Source organism: Lipophrys pholis (assembly GCF_963383615.2).
Source record: "Lipophrys pholis genome assembly, chromosome: 2".
NCBI lineage: Eukaryota > Metazoa > Chordata > Actinopteri > Blenniiformes > Blenniidae > Lipophrys > Lipophrys pholis.
The window spans coordinates 24,866,045-24,883,578 of record NC_137636.1 but is presented as its reverse complement, the minus strand read 5'-3'; the positions used below and the strand labels follow the sequence as shown (position 1 = coordinate 24,883,578).

At 41.7% G+C, this 17,534-nt stretch overlaps 1 protein-coding gene across 1 annotated transcript in view; it reads left to right on the top strand.

The window, feature by feature from the left end:
- Positions 1–270: 270 nt before the first annotated feature.
- Positions 271–17,534, top strand: part of sh3gl3a (SH3-domain GRB2-like 3a) — a 34,774-nt gene continuing 17,510 nt past the window's right edge. The window contains exon 1 of the mRNA XM_080458101.1: positions 271–480. Coding sequence (XP_080314227.1) covers positions 436–480 — 45 coding nt within the window. The 5' untranslated portion in view covers positions 271–435. The remainder of the gene's footprint in view (positions 481–17,534) is intronic.

The following is a 17,534-nucleotide window of genomic DNA, read 5'->3' as shown; positions in this document are numbered from 1 at the left end:
GCTACAATACGTACAGATCATATCCGCCACGTGCTTTCAAAATAAAAATAGGTTTCAGCATCAGTACCGCAAGAGTGGAAAATTACTACCTGTCGCGTGGATACTTGAAAAAATAATGAAAAATTACGAAGTGCTGATAAAAATGACGAACGGTAAACTAAACGTAATAGTTGTGGTTTGGGTTACTTTGATATAATGTTGCGTTATTTTGAAGTCGGCCCGTGTGCTTCCGGTATGGCTCCTCTCTGTCTCTCCGAGCTTCACTCAGCTGCTGCCGCCGCTGTGAATCTTGACCGCGGAGGAGACTGATGAGTGCGGCGTGCTGCTCTCCGCTGGCTTTATCTTTTTAAAGGTAGATTTTCATTCCGCTGTCCTCGGAGTTTGAAGGGATATTTTTTTATCCGGGGCTGAAGAAGCTTGGCACGTCTGTCGAAGATGTCTGTGGCCGGGCTGAAGAAGCAGTTCCACAAAGCCAGTCAGGTATGGAGACGCCTGTTTGTTATCGCTCCTTCATAACAACGATTGTTTGGATGTGGATCGTGTTTCCCGTTAACGGAACCGGGCTCCAGGTGTTCGGGCAGCGGCGCATCAGGTGATGCTTTAACGGGGGGCTCGGTTCCACCTGCTCTTGTGAAGCATTTCTACTTTTTCATCCCGGGAAGTTCGTTTTGAGAGGAGAAAACCTCGCACCAAACTCCTCTGGAAAAACAAGATATTTAACGTTTTTTTCCAATACAAACAAACAAACCTTAACTGATCGGCTTAATTCAAGGATGTTTACAAAATCCCGAATTAATTTGATAATTCGGCATCATTATTGACATTGACACTTCAATAAGTTATTCTCATTGTGTTGCATGATGTTTCTCAAAGTTGCTTGTAAAACATAAGAAACCAGAAACAACTGACTGTTTAAAGAGCCAGTGAACCAACAGTATTTCCTTTGTGTTTTGCTCTGCCCTTATCTATGTACAGGGGAGATAAGAGTGTATAAATATCCTTTTTTGAGACCTTGGAAGGCGACCAAACTGTGGTTTAATCAGTTATCTATAATGTCCACTGTTGTGTGTTGTCTACATCTTGCACATGTCTGATCATTCAAGGGATTGTTTTGGCTGCTCTGTTGGGAAATCATCCCCCAGCAAGCTGAGGTAGCCTATCTTTCTGGTCTTGACTATCATGTGAATTCAGCTTGGCAGCTATCAGATCACCACAAGAAGGCTGGACGATATTACTCCAACATGCAATATGTGATCATTTTGTCAAGTATTGCAATCCAGATCAGATACTTATGTGTGTGTTGGAAATGTCTGTAGTGTGGGATTTGTACTTCTATTTTTACATGTATGTCTGCAGTTCCCACCAACAGCGAATTAGAAACGAATAAAACTGGTGGCTTTGTTATTTTTAGTAATTTTGCCTTAACTTTTTTTTTTTCTTTTTTGATTTCTGGCTTTTTGCCACCAGGTATGAAGTAATTCTGAAATGAAGTGTTGACTATGACTGCATTGTGCACGGGAACACAATCTTTCATACTTCAGACAGTTTTTTGATTTGCAAATTTTGATATTGCAATGACAATAAATTCATATCAGTGTATCCTGTAGCTCTAATGCGTACAGAAACGCACCCCTAGCTTGTAATTATTGTCAATCTGTTCACGCACCCAGTCGTCTCAAATAACCAATCCCATATCTCATAGAAATACGATTTTAGAATGATTATGGTTTGTCTTTTCCCACAGTCTCCTGACACTAAAATACAGAGTGGTGGGCGGCGCTGACTAACTGTGAAGCACCTCGTACATTTAGATAAGATGTCATTGGAAAGAAAGGCAGCTTGTAGAAATGTGCAGGTAGTGGAGGACGGAGTTTGGCATGATGTTGTCTTCACAGGTTCTTCTCCATCTGTTCAGTGTTCTCTTATCATACATGCTGTTGGTGCTGGTGCACCTCTGCTAGACAGAGAGGAGCTGCTGACTGTATTAAAGTATGCAGTTGTATTTTGAGCTCTAAGTATGCATCTTTTTTTTTTTTTTTTTTAATCAATTCTGAGGAGGTAAACACTGCGCAGATGAAATAGGAAGAATAGAGCAGATTGGTCACATCACCATCCAAAACGTCCTTGTATCTGATTTTAACATCCTTACCCTTTAGATTCTTTTACCTTGAAAGAAACGCAGTAATACAGCAATCAGGAGTCATTTCGCATGAAATTAACTTTACCTGCAAAACCAATAACTTATTTACTCTTGGAGTTTGGCTGCCCCCGTACTTTGTAGACCATCAGAAGCACATGTATCTCCTTTGTTTTCTCTTTTTTGGGGGCCTTGGTACTCGTTCCTAACGTTCACATGGTCTTGGATGTAAACCGGTCGCGGTTCCAGATAGTTGACAATGTGTCAGTGCGTCTCTGAAACCAGCCTGTCGGTGCTGAGAGCCGGAGCCCCGTAGCTTCCCCGGTAGAAACGGGGTCGGGCAGATTCCCCGAGGAGAGAGGTGATGCCAGATCCCCTGCAGCTGATCCCAGCCCCCTGACTGCTGGCAGGAAGAGAGAAAGGCTGTGGACTCGGTTAAAGCTGCAGCTCCTAGTTGCAGGTTGATTGCCCACTCACTTGCATGGGAAATATTCTCACATATTTCGAAACAGAAACAGTGGTGCTCATGTCTCAGAAGGCTCACTGCTTATCGGGCAAACTCCTCAAAAGGCTGTTTATTACATAACAGTTGCAGATAAGAAGCACTGTAAGGCTGTTGATGCTGTTATTCGAGCTGTCTTCGGTGAAACGACAAATATTTCACTGTCAATTATTTCTGCGTCACTCACCTGGTCACATGCAGTATTTACAGGTCTGGGCCTGTTTGTACATTACAAAAGTGTTAATCACCGAAAAAAATCCCAGCTCTATAGGACAGACATCGAGATGTTTTGAACACAACTGTAGTTTTAGTTCTAAGAGAGATTAGTATGGTCTCCTTAAAAAGTCTTTCATCAGAGTTTAAATGAATGGAGCCCAGCCTGTCCTCAGGGCTCTGACCACTCATGCAGAGTATTGACATTTTCAGTAAATTGTAATTAAAGTTTTTAAAGTTGTCTCAGCAAGTTGACAGGGCTTGGCATCTGGGATTTGTGTCCACTGTGAAAAAAAAACAAAAACAAAAGCTAACTGGTTCTTGTATGTATGATCAGCCGTAACCCACCCATCCGCCTGTTTCGCCTGCTTCATCCAGGCGATGGTTATATAAGAGACTATTTCACTCGCGTTTGGCTAAAAGTGGCGTTGTTGTGGAATGTCGCTGTGGAAAAGTGAATGATGATAAGCAAACACTATAAAGTACAGACGTTTTTAGTCATTCTATAAGTAGCATATGAAAAAAGATGCTAAATTTCTACAATCTTTCCATCTCTGTTGGCTCACTGTTCACTGGCGTACAGTCGGGTGTCAGTCTGATCCCGGGGGCAGGTTTTTCCAGGTTTTTCCAGTTTGTCCAATAGCCCAGAAACATGCATTTGAGCTTGGTTGATAACTGGAAATAGGCGTGATTGTTGAGTTTGTGTGGTTGTCTGTCTCAGGCGATCTGCCTAACTTTTACTTTTTCTTTGCCCATAGTCAGCTGAGAATTCAGCGCCCACGACCCTAAATTAATTAAAGATGGATTGATGGATGGATGTGCCAAATGATATATATTACAGTTTCACATGAAAATTCCCTTATTTTTCTCTGACAGTGTGAAATGTCTCATGACTCATCTTTGCCTGAGAGGGTGAGCGGGTTTAATACACATTTAGTGTGATTAGCCTTTATCTGAAATAACGTAACTGTAAGAAATCAAGTATTACTGACATTTTGATGAAATAGGACAAAATATATTGGTAGGAAAAGCACAGAAAACTCAAGTATCCCTGGTGCCTCGCTGTGTTGTTGACATTGAATGTGTTCAGTTCAGAAACATTTTAAATGGCTTAGAATTAACCTTCATGGTCAGTGGAAGTTTATTCTTAGATTGGGATTGTCATAGACTGTAACGCCGATCAGTTATCCAACCAGTGAGGGCGCGCTGACGTCGGTGCTGACCTTAGACGGGCATCTGGGTGAATCATAGATGAGACCACATATTTAGAGAATTGCTGTGTAATTTGCTCTGTTGGTCCCCGACAGCACAGAGAAAATCACATGTCAGGCATCCGGGGCCGTGCAGAGTGAACACAAATGTCGTCATCTATCTATCTGATTACCTGTGAATTGATTCCCGTGTGCGCCAACTAAATGTCAACTTGCCACATCCTGTTTGCGTGTTATTTCTAGTGCTGCTTTGCTGCACGTTTGTCTGAGCTGATCCTCTCTGTGTTTAAGTTGTTAGACAAATGTCAGGCCTTTCACCGAGACATAATTCCATTTTCACTTCCTCAGTTTATCAGATGTGAGAAAAGACTGTGCGATGAATGTGTCTCGTGGTCAAATATTCTACCTGGAAATTCCCCCCTGTGCAGCTTCACTGCTACTGGTTTGATCTCAATGTGTTTTTGAGTCAGTAGTGAAAAACACTTATGTTATGTATCACTGGGGAAACACAGAGGCAGATAATCACACACAGTCACACCTGACAGCAATTTGAGAGGCACAAATTAGCCTCAAATGCATGTTATTGGACTGTGGGAGGAAACTGGATTACTCGAATGAAAGCCACTCAAACTCCATAAGGACAGGTACCCAAGCTGCTGTGAGGGGAACGTGCTAACCACTGCACCACGGTGCGGAAACCCCACAGGGCTGAAAGTATCAGTCACATGACAATAGAGCGTTTGTCATGTACTTCAACAACCTTGTTGGCTTTTTCACCTGTTTCCTGGAGAAGAAATGGCAACGTGAACCGGCCTGAAACCCCTGTCATTGAGCAGAAGATAACCAGGAAGGGAAACGCTGTCTATTCCTGTTTATCTTAAATATGTCTGACTCTTTGTTCCCACTGTCTTTGTTTCAAGTTGAGCGAAGAGGGATGTATTCTCTTGATATGTTCTCATAAACCAACATGAGTACGGATCTGTCTCCACATTGCTTGAAGAATTGTTGGGTTTTGTGTTTGGAAATTCAAGAAAAACTTCGAAGCCATTGGAAAATCATGAAGTTAGGTTTAGGACAGGTCTGACATTAGGCAGGTAGTTGGGTAAACACAGTACTCACATCTGGATACGTGCCGATACCGAGCAGTGCTTCATGCGATCAGATTTCCCCAATGTTTTTCTCAAACAAGACATTGCGTCATGGTCAAAAAATATCACCACACTGTCAAACTGTGCTTTTGTGCCTTGGGAAATTGCCACTAGGTATGATGTAATAATCAGTAAACGTAGCGAAATACAAACCGGCGACATGAGATACCTCATTTCAAGAATGATCAGATTTACTTTTCCTTTCGTGAGGGTGCTTCCCGTCCGGTCGTCATCGAAAAACCCTGCCAGGCTCCGGTGACACATTACTGGATGCAATAAAGATATGATCTCTGGCATTGCTTGCAGGGTATATATGCTGAAATTAATTTGCAAATTTCAAATATGTGGGAAGCAAAGATGGAATGTTGTGAAACGGTGGGAACAGGAAATAGCTGCACAGACTCATTATTTTCAGTCCCCAGGTGGACTATAAAGAAGGTTGGTACAAACTGCTGCTGGGGACACAAACCTGAAGTTTCTCATCACTCCTCTTCCCCCGCAATCTCAATTTCCCGGCATTCATTTGTTTTGGAAGGACCGACAGACTGGAATGTGGTGAGCATTTATTGGTAAAGCAGAAAAAACAGACATGTTACCTTGCTTGAGGGAACTTCAAGAGACTAATGCATGACGAATGTCTTTGTAAATTGATCAAAAAAGTGAGAATTAGGTTACAACAAAGCGGACTAGATTCATTGTTTCACTGTTTTTGTGGCTTTTGGTACACGAGAAACAATAAATCATTGTGAATTCCTCGAACAGAGATAGAAAACCAGGCCGTCAGCTTGATCATGGCCAAATCCCAATTAAATCTTCAAACCAATAACGTCCTGTCGTGTGTTAGGTGCTTTGCGTCTTGTAGCTGTAAGCACAATCCGCTCAGCCTCTATGCCACACTCCATAGAAGCACCGTTCTTTTCTACCGTGCAAAGTCCAGTGTCATTTGTACAGGTGGAGCCCTCTGTCCTTGTAGGTTTATGACTAATACACACTAATACACAAGCCTGCACAGGTTCTCAGTCTGCTCTGAACAGACGCAGCACTTGTAATCAATGTCGTCACTTGAGTTTTGTGAGAACTTCACCTCTTATGACATATCAACAGGAAACGGCCACACTTTTTCCAGTTTCCAGTGTCTGCAGAGCATCTGTACTCGCATTCCTCATATTCAACACCAGAGTCAACAATCATAGGGTGTTTGAAGCATAAAGCTGACGCAGCAGAAAACATTTGAATTCCTAACAAGTTCACATCATATCTAGGAACTAATGACACTGTTATATCCCAATATCATCACACTATATTGTGAAATTGTATCGCAGTAAGACGGAAAATGTCTGTCATGAAGCCACACAAACATACGCTGACAACAATACTCGATAAACATTAACAATGGATGTACACGGACATTCATATGGACAGACGACCAAGTTAGATTGTTATTACGGTGACTGTCAACTCTAAAACTACTAAGTCCCAGGATATCTGGACTGAGAGTCATGACAGTCTGCAGGGCGCCATTATTATTGTCCTCCAATCGCACATGTGCAGGAGGACTATTTTGTATGGCCATGGTGCACATGCGCAGTAGCAGCGTTTCAAAATTCGAGTGTTTTCCCCAGTTTCCACAGAGCCCGAGTTGGAGCATTTTCTAAAAAGTTGTACTTTGCGAGCTGTTTTTCAAAAAGTTGCACATTCAGTATCTCCCAGCAATGTTATCAGGTAAATCGACCCCCAAAAATGTGACAACAGTTTGCCGTTTTCACTTGAAACTGTTGTGTAAACTGGGCCTAAATTGCCCGTGTTGTAGTTGTGAATTTGTGTGAGACTCTGTTGCACTGGGATGACACCTGACCCCACCTTTCACCTCACTTCTGCCTGGTCCAAATTTAGATGAAGTTGGTATAGAAAATTGATAGGTTTCCCGTCTTGGTTTAATTGCAACTTTTTGTGTCCAATTCTGCAAAGATTTTCCCTCGGTGACCCACTCTAATTCACAATATTCGATTAACGCACACTCACAGGAGCTCACTACAGGTGAGAGCACAGAGGTGTTCAGGTGTCACATGCTGGCCCGCCTGCTACATCACTTATCTACCCCTCTGCAGGAGTGCCCTGTTATCACAATAACCTTTGTGCGCCAGCCACCTGCGACAGAAAAACTAAAATGCCACTACTTAGAAGTGGAGGAGTTGACACTTCTGTGAAAAGACTCCATCCATCTTTAATGACGAGCGATGGAGGGACTGAGCCACAGCCGCCTGGCGGTCTGGCAGCCTGCCTTTCAGCTCATTAACATTGCAGCGACTCATCATCATTATGTGCAGCTTCACTGTGACGTGGAGCAGCCAGTTTGTGTTTGTGGGACTGAATGAGTTGATACATGATATACAGAGACTGGGCGTACACTTGGATTGTTTCCCAAAAGAGTGAAATACAATACGGACATCTTTTCTTCTCTATCGAGGCAGAAAATGTCCCTCATTGTTTTTTATGCTTTAGGAGCAATATCATTTCCTAACTAAAACCCCGGTTATTTTTTTTAACCAAAGACAGTCGATATGTGCTCAAGTATTTCTGGTGAGGAAATCGGTCCAGTTGTTCTGCCTGTGTTGAGAAAGCGCCCGACAACCTACAGCTGAACTCGCTGCTGTTTGTCACACTCAGAACATTGTGCTGCAGAATTCAGCTGGGATTAGAAATAAAATGGTAGCTGCAGCCAACTTGGAACAATAGATTGTGAAATCACAGGAATGGCGTGAAAAGCAGTGTGTGGAGGTGTGACGGTGAGGTTCGAAGCCAGTATCCAGAACATTTTGGGCTCTGGTTTAAGTCCCTGATTGAAAAATACCTGTCCTACGTAACCCTGAAGGACATTGCTGAGAAATAACTAATGTCTGCAAGCTCCAGCATCTCTTCATCATGTCTTGCCATAACAAACTTTAGGGAAACAGTAGTTACAGCACTTTTAGACTTTAGATTATGCACACTTTTTGTTTATATAGAGCAACTCATACTGTGGGTAACATATTGGTGTAGTGGGTTGAACCTTGCATTATTGACCACTGCCACTTTAGACTTGACATGTTGTCATGCATAAACGCTTATTTTGTTGCACAAAGTTTGTCCCGAGGCAGCTTTCACTGTCTTTTTGCATGGGGAAATTGTACCAGTTAGTTCGGTACAAAGAGTCACCCTCGCATCAGCAGCTTGCCTTGGCGTGAACTCACCTCGTCTCTAAAAAGGATGGGAGACGTCACTCTGGTACGTTCCCCACAATTGAAATTACAAGAGGATTAACCCATTTTTTCAGCCATTGAAATAAGTCATAATGCCCTTCCTGATTTCAATTACTTTAGAAGTGTTTTTGGCTTTATTAAATGGATGCTGTCAGAAAAAGCGTTCCAAAAAAAGATGAGCTGAACGGCACTGAATCGAGAGCCGATATAGCCCGGACTCACGGTTTGATGGCATGTTCTAGTTAATTCAGCCTTTATTCTTCAAATGAAATGATGCCAAAGGTCAGAGTTTTGGTTTGCAGCTAAACTTTGAAATGTTTTCTGTGTTAGTTTTAAATCAGGAATTGTGCCAATTTGACATAATTCATCCAGGAGTGCATGAAGAGTCTAAAAACGGACTGACTTCAATTCATTTTTCAGCCAATAAGATGACGGTTTTAAATGTAAAACGTTTTAGAATGTGAGTATTCAAGGAAAAATCCAGTTACAAGACCATTGTTGTCTAGCTTTGTCGTTCCCCAACCTTTTTTCCTTGGAGAAATTCTGAATTGTCTCTCAGAGATTCTCCTGATCCCTTTTCAATCTCTGAATTACCGTGAAGCCAAACGCTGGTGAACATGACCACTCTTACCATTATCAAAGCACAAAGTAATTACCCAAATCTACTCTAGACTCCTTTGATTTTCTTTGCCATGTGCAAACCTAGTATTGATAACCTGAGAGCAGTCTTTCTGTGCTTCACGGTATCGTCTCCTGTCTAATGTGACTTAATCAGACTGGCTGGATTAATGCATACTGGACACACTGAACAGGCTGAGCATGCACAGCTCTCGGAGCTTAAGATTCGTCTTCGCATGGTGACGTCAAACAGTGACAAGATAATTCAATTGTGCAACTCTTCATATGGATGCCAGTGTTTTATTAAATTGTTTTTATAAGCTACCTCCTGCTATGCAGTTTTAAGCATCGACATAAACTGATAACATTGGAATGTAAAATACAAACGCTCAGGCTTACTGGTGGACCAGCCGCCATAATGGCTCTTTGTTCCAGTCGTTCTGACTGAAGAGGTAATAATTACATTAGATTTGACCAGGCACATCAGCTGGTGACACTGCCGATGCTAATAGACAAGTGTGTCCCTGTTCTGGACGGGACTGTAATGAGGCAATTATCTGAACTGGCAGCTTTACACCGGCATAACAAAGGAGGATTAATCCAATATTGTCTTGTCATCCTGTCTGAGGTTTTTGACAAAAGACACATTTTCCAGTTAATCCCTTTACGTCTGTTTTCCGGTCGTCTTTGTCTTATCGGGAGATAATGGCCCCACAGGCAGCAGCCGCAGCAGCTTGGATTATCTGAAACAATCTGAAACGGAGCAGAGGTTGAGGTTCCATACATGTGACTGCGAACAGGAAATGTAAACAATATAGTCTCTGCTCCACAACCTGCTGCTGCCGCTTCCTTCCTGCTGCACACACACACACACACACATGCACGTACGCACGCGCGCACGCACGCACGCACGCATGCGTGCACACACTGCGAAAGCGGCGATTCCACATGAACACAGTAGATAACTGTGTTATTCGATACAGTACCTGCTGAATGAAAGTCTCTTTTCTTTGTGTGATGTTCCCAAGGACATCTCAAGCTTTTCAACATTACCAACATATAGAGACCCTATATGGGGGTTTTTGTTCTCGTGATGTCAAGGTAAAATATAATTATATTTCTTTAAATCTGTCATTTAAAAATATAATATTTCAGATTTTTGCTTAATCTAAATAAATATAACCTAAAAATATCAGTTGGATGAGCTCAAAAGAGCACTCAGTATTTCATCTCAAAGACATAGTGATATGCTGCTGGTAAACCTACCAAAGTTTAAAAAAAAAAAACATTTGTCAACTTGCAACAGCCTTTTTATTAAAGTCTCACAATACCAGTTTGTGGCCCAAGATGGTGTATTTAACCTCTCAAAGAAGAAGCTCGATGAACAGTTAATGCAATAATGACTGAAGTGTTCGGCTGCTAGAATCTGTAAATTACATATAATGTGATAAACAGATTGAGGGAATTTATTTAACAGAAATTAGAATTATGCTTTAACCACACAACAAAAAGACCTCCGAGTGTGTGTTTTGTGCAAACACTTCTGGCGACAGATATTTTCAGACGACCATACTAATGTCCAAACGGCCTCAGTGGATCTCCAGAACATTTTTCTCCACTATCTCGATCAGTGAACACAAAAAGCCGAACCAAACGTCTGAGCTCCTTGCCAATTCCAGGCTGACACTAAAGCCACCCAGTGGCCTGAGTTGACATTCGATTGCATGCACCTATGGCAAAATTGTGTAGGTAAGATGACGCTGGTGTTTCTGTTAACAGTTTTGGGGAGCACTGTGGGGTCTTCATGGGCTCTGTGGGGGTCCTGGTTGTTCGCTCTTACTTTGACCATACTGGCCTGTGTACAGTCACTTATCAGCTAATCCATGCACGAAGAGGGTATATACTGAGAATTTGCTTCAGACCCACACACAAATCCCTAGGGATTATCTATTTACTTAAAGAAATTGGAATTTTTATCCGCGCTGGCACGAAGGCCTTCCTTGTTATCTTTGTGTGTCCAAGGTGACGCCTCTACAGTCTACAGCTAACCAATGAAACCTTACCTTGAATTCTGTGCACAGATCCGGATGTCCTTCCTTGAGCTGTGGAGATAAGTTTGAGTTGTCTCTTCCAAACAATGTCCTTTTTGTGACACTGTTTGCATTTGGGCCTTTGTCTGTCCATGTCCTGAACTTAATCATTAATCTTTTATCATTGAACTGAGGCACTGACCACAGCCGTAACAGAATCCGTGCTTTTCTTGTTTTAACCCATTTCTAGTCTCATCAGACCAATTTCTACCCCTGTACATGCTGCTGCTGCTGCTGCTGCTGCTGCTGCTGCTGCTGCTGCTGCTGCTGCTGCTGCTGTCCAACACATGGAACATTTCTTATTACCAGAGAGAAATAAGTACTGTCATTTTTAAAAAACATTTGGAATATGGGATCAAATATGTCCAATAACACTGCGCATCAATTTCTGTGTCGCGGTTTTTAACACAAACAAGCATCAGGCTTCAGAGAAACTGACCAACTGTAATAACATGCAGGACCTTGTTTGAACTGTGCAGCTTGCAGGTTCCAGGATCTCAGCGGGAAATCACTGGGTGGCTCCAGTTTCCACCGCATCCCACCCACCTCTGAACAAACGGACTCCTGTTCAAAAACAGCAACAAATAGTCCAGAGCGTGTCGAAATGATGTCACTATTGTTGTGCTTTGGAAAGCTCAGTTCTCCGTGTTATTAGAAGTGAGGCATAATCTACAAACGTCCAGAAGTGCCCTACATGCACCTGTTTTTACCTCTGCAGTGCCGCTCGTCCGGGAGTCGCAGTGAAACAATATGGCCTCGGTAACACACACACACACACACACACACACACACACACACACACACACACACACACACACACACACACACACACACACACACACACACACACACACAACAGCTGAATTCCTGTGTATGTGTGCGTGTCGGTGATTCACCTCCTCGAGAGATTCCTCGTGGTTCTGAAAGGAGGCTGCTGTACGTGGAGCCGAAGCTCGACACTCCCGTCAGTATCTTAACCGAGGGGGAAAGTGTGATCTGTGACACGCTGACAATGAGTCACCGAGCAGCAAACAGGCAGAGCTTCTCGCTCTCTTTTCCACTTTATAACCATCTGTGTCACACTCGCACAATCGCTGAAAACACTTGAGTGTCTCATAACTTTGCCCAGACAAATTTCCCACAAGATTCAGCACAGCGCGCGGCTGAGGCACAAGCCTGAGCTCTTCATTATTCAGGCATGACTGTGAGCCGGTACTAACACGGTCGCAATAGCTTCATTAACCTCGCCGTCCTTAAGTCTGACTCGTCTCATTAACCTCTCAATCTAAAGGTAAATCTTCAAGAGGTTAATTATATTAAGGATTAAAAGGGCTTCAGATTAGAATTAGTGAGGTAAAGGTTTTTTGAGCTGGAAGTCTGTGTAATGAAAGCAAACTGATTAATGCTGCAATGTTTCAGCAAACTTATGTGGTCAAATACATTCACTGAGTGGCTTTGTGAACTTTCGAGAATAGTTTGTCTTTCTCGTCGATACCCTCTTCATAAAAATAAGTTGTTCTCAACTTTTTTTAAATAATTTTCTTCTTTGTCTTGATTATCTTCCTCTACTTTTTATTTTTTTTATCTCATTTTCTTTTTCTTTTTTTTTTACTTTTCTTATGTTTTCTGTCCTATTCTTCTTACTCTTTGTTAACCTCTTCTGTTTCTTTATTGTTCTGTTCATTCTCTCCTCTCATGGTTCTTCTTCTTCTTTTTCTTTGTTGTCTTTCTTTTTATTCATCCTTTTTTCTTTTTATTCCACTGTCCTCTTTCAGTCTTCGTTGTCCTATTTTTCTTCATTCTTTGTCATTATTCTTTGTATATATATATATATATATATATATATATATATATATATATATATATATATATATATATATATATATATATATATTCTTTTTAGTCCCTATTCTCGTGTTTTACTTCATTATTCACTTTATTTTCATTCATTTTACTTTTTTATTCTCTTTCTCTGCATTCTTCATTACTTCTTCATAGTTGTCCTATTCTTCATCTTCTTTAATATCTTCAGCTTTTGTCTGATTTTCACAATGTTCTTTTTCTTTGTCTTCCCCTTTTTATTTGTTATCACTTTTGGTTAAGTTCCACTGTTTCTTCCACATCATCTTCTACTGAATCTTTGTATACTGTAATTGTTTAGTTGGTCTTGTAAACCCCATACAGTATGTACTGTTCCTATTTTCATCCAGTGGATTTGTGCTGGCGCTGTATGTGAAAGTGTGGGTTTACATTGCATTTCCTCACTAATTTCAGTTTTGCAACATACTAAAAAGATGTCAGGTACTCGGTACTCTTCAGTCGTATCTGATAGCTGGTGTCACGGTGGGTGCTAACAACATGGTAAGTTTTATACTAAACCTTTGGAAAAAAAGATCTCAATAGACAGAAACATCAAAAGCTCTGTAAAATGGAGGTATAGAAGCTTTAGAAAATGCAAACTTTGATAGAGTAATATTGTATTATGTCTGCTTTCATTACGGTCTTATTATTTGGCTGCTCTGTCATCATTTAGTTTGTTTGCGAGTTCTCTGATGAAAAAAAAAAATGAGTGTTGCTATGAAGGAAGAAACCACCTTCTGATGTCCGTGGCCCCTCTGGGAAAACCTGTGTTCAGAGTGCAGGAAGTAGGAAGCCAGTGATGTATCACCGCTGCCACATAATAAAAGAAACTGAAGGCACAATGCTGTGATGGCTACCTTTGATCGGGAAGAAACGGATAACATCCTCGAGAAGACTGCAGTCCTTTCATGTCGATCCCCATCGACTGGAACAGTTTTACTTACAGAGTGACTGCTGAACCTTTTAAACGCTCTCAACCCACTGCTGAGGAGCATGCCTGCACTTACGTGCAGAATAAACAGTGTCAGCGTGGATTAAACGCTGAGTTGGCACTAGCCATGTTCTGCCCCTTGCTGTCACCTGCTGCTACAGCCTTTCTTAATGCATCCGGCCCCTGGAGCAAGACATTGTCCCATCAGGCTGTGCTGCTCTCTGCTGCTGTCTTCCTTTTTTATTTTCACACCAGTACCCCACAAACCTTATTGTGAGCGATGTGGTAAATTTAGTCTTTTTCCTTGAAAAAACAAAATTTTCTGAGACGGGCAACAACTTGTGAAAAAATAATTCCCCCGCTATGTGTAAAAAATGAACTTGATGGAAGAGTGTCGTGTAAATCTCACATATTGACATCAGCGCTGCTTCTTTGTTAGACTTTGTATAAAAAAACAAAAAAAAACTGGTTTGCTCTTCTACCAGCTTGAACATATCAGTTGTGAGGTAAAGACACTCTCACCCGCCCTGCCTCTCTGAGCTGCTCCACCCCTACACCCCTGCTCGGTGCCTCCGGTCAGCTGATCAGCTTCTTCTGGAGGTACCGAGGTCCAAACGAAAGGTCAGAGGGGACAGGGCCTTTTCTGTTGCAGCCCCTCTGTTGTGGAATGAGCTACCACTGCCCGTCAGACAATCCTCCTCACTGTCCACTTTTAAAACTAATCTTAAAACCCACTTATATTCCTTGGCTTTTAACCATGTTTGAGACTCTGTCCCTGGTTTTATTGTTGCCAATCTATTGTTTGTTTATTGTATTTCACTGTTTTTACTCTTTACTCTTTACTGTACTTTTTTATTTTACTCTTTTATTGGAAAGCACTTTGGCCTCAGCCACAACTGTTTTAAAGTGCTGTATAAATAAAGCTGACTTGACTTGACTTGACTGCTGTTTAACATGTCCCACCTGCAAACAGGTGTTCTGCGTTATTTATGGTCATATGCGTAGTTGTAGATAACAACTGAACAATTGTTTCCAAACTCTTCAAAGGCTGCTTTTACAATATGTTGGTTTTTTTTGTTTTGTTGTTGACCTCTGACACTTACAAGACTTTTAAAGTGAAACTTTGTGGTTTTATGAACCTCAGTGTGCTGGTGTGTTTCTAGTCGAGTCTTGAGTTTAGTTTCTTGAACCACAAAAGCTGGACTCATAAATCTTCCCTCTTGTAAGCAATATGTTTTCATTTGAAAACAGAGCTTATGTTATCTTTCAGCCGACACCACAATGCACCCTCTCTTATTAGACTGCCCTAGAAATACTCTGCCAGTCTGTTCAGGCTCCTTTGCTCCCAGTCTGCTAATTTTACCCAGGCTGACCCACTTGGTGCCTGCAGCGTTCTTACTGTTGGCAGCTCTCCAAGTTAGAAGATGTCCTACACATAATGTCGATGCACACCACCTGTACCAGGAAGAAAGCAGGAGAGCCGTACATCAGGATGCAGTGATTTGCCATAAACCATAAAGGTGATAAAACCTTTTTATTTATTTATTTTTAGCTTATTGAAGGTAATACTCCCAGCTGATTAATTTGAATTGCATTACAGCCACACATCGAAAACAGTAAGTTATCTTGTTGTAAAATGTTCCTTCTGCTATCAAAAGATCAGGGACTTATAAAGAGTATTTTCGAGAGGCAGATTCTCTCAGGATTAAAGTTGGGCAGTGGTTCACCAATCTGTGAGAAAATGCAGCTCTTTATGTTACTTAACATACATTTCGTAATAATTACCAAAAATCCCAACATTCATTTGAGGAATAAATCTGTCGATCCAAGTGTCCCTATTCATTCTAATCTCTGACTTTAGCGTTCGCTAATCGATAATTATGGGAAAATGGTGTGAAGGGACCCGATGGGGAGGCGATGAACAAGGCTTAGATGTGTGAGGCAGCAGCGACTCGGCAACATATCCTGTAAAATCAAAGGGAGAAAAAGTGTGAGGACACGACCCAGAAAGGACGAGAACGCTCACAGATCTTTAATGTGAGAATGTAGGAAGTTTCAGTGGCAAATCCGAAGCAGTTATGAATACGAATACTAAACAATTTGAGAGATTTAAATACTACATGTCAATTCATGGAAACTACATTACTGATACCAGTTTAAGAAAGTGCATGTTTGTGTAAGGGAAGTGCAGAAATGTGGTTCATCGCACTGTGTCAACACTGAGTCACCCCCCCCCCCCCCATCCCAATGGTTTCCCAAACCTTCAGTGGTACTGGAAATGTGTTTGATCAGTCATAGAGGTTACGTAAGGCCTGGCAACTCTCACTTGGAGTCCAGCACTGCTGTCGTCATCATCTGGCAGGAGACATTGCAGAACGAGGCAGACGGCTGCTTCCCTTCAGTTCCTCCCTGACTCCCGCATGAGGTTCATCCATCCTCAGTGAGCATCAGGTTGTTTCCCCATACTGACTCAAGTTCACTGTTTCAAGCACCTCATATTATTATTATTATTATTATTATTATTATTATTATTATTATTATTATTATTATTATTATTATTATTATTATTATTATTATTATATAGCCTGTTTCAATGTTTTGGGGCTGAAAATGCTCGATAGGAGGCCAAACTTCTTCCAAGACATGATTCAATTTCCTTTTGCGATGCTTCCTACCTGGACATTTAGAATTATGTATAGACACCTATATGCAATTAAATTAATTAACCACAGATGCATCTTTTTCTGTGGAAACCCATCGGGAGAACATGCAAACCCCACACAGAAATGTGGCCAAGCCCTGCCTTGGAATGGTGAATATGAGGGACTGTAATGTAATCTAAACGGTGTCAGAGTCCATCAATGAAATACATGGGCTGACTTGTGATTTCGATGCCCTCGTGTTCCCCATCTGCATGCACTGTTTAAAAAAATAACTAACTGGATTTGAGGAAATTCTTTCCTCATAGTCTGAGCAGTGAAACGTGGCTGCTCTCGGCTGCGACTGCGGGTGTGACACACCGGCGCTCGAGGTCGACTGCAGGTCATCACGTCACTCATACAGCACTCGGTGCTGCGCCGACAGCTTCCTGCTGAAACGACGTGTAATCGGAGGTTGAGGTAATCCACACACGACGGTACTCGGCGTTCTGGAGGTGACCTCCTGCCTCAGTCGTTCAGTTATCTACTCATCATAAACTCAGCTACTGTTTGGCAGGATGTTGTTCTCTCATTGCTTCTAAATATAACCGGTTCTCAGCTTCAATAGCTATTATATAATTTGAATCACTCTTTCTGCTAATGTAATATCAGACATTGTTACACAAGTGTTACGTAACCGCCTGATTGTAATGACTGAGTGTTGTCATTGAGAATTGACTGATACTCCGTTAGCGCAACCAACCGTTTTCCAGGTATCAAGACGTCTAACATTTACACAGCCACGAGCATCAATCCATTTTAAGGTCCAGGTTCAAGGATTTATTTTTGATGGCAAACAACACAACATTTGCTGATTTTTAAGTATTGAGTATGTATAGGTATCCATCCTGATCCTTTCCTAATCTGATACTTACATTTGCCTGCT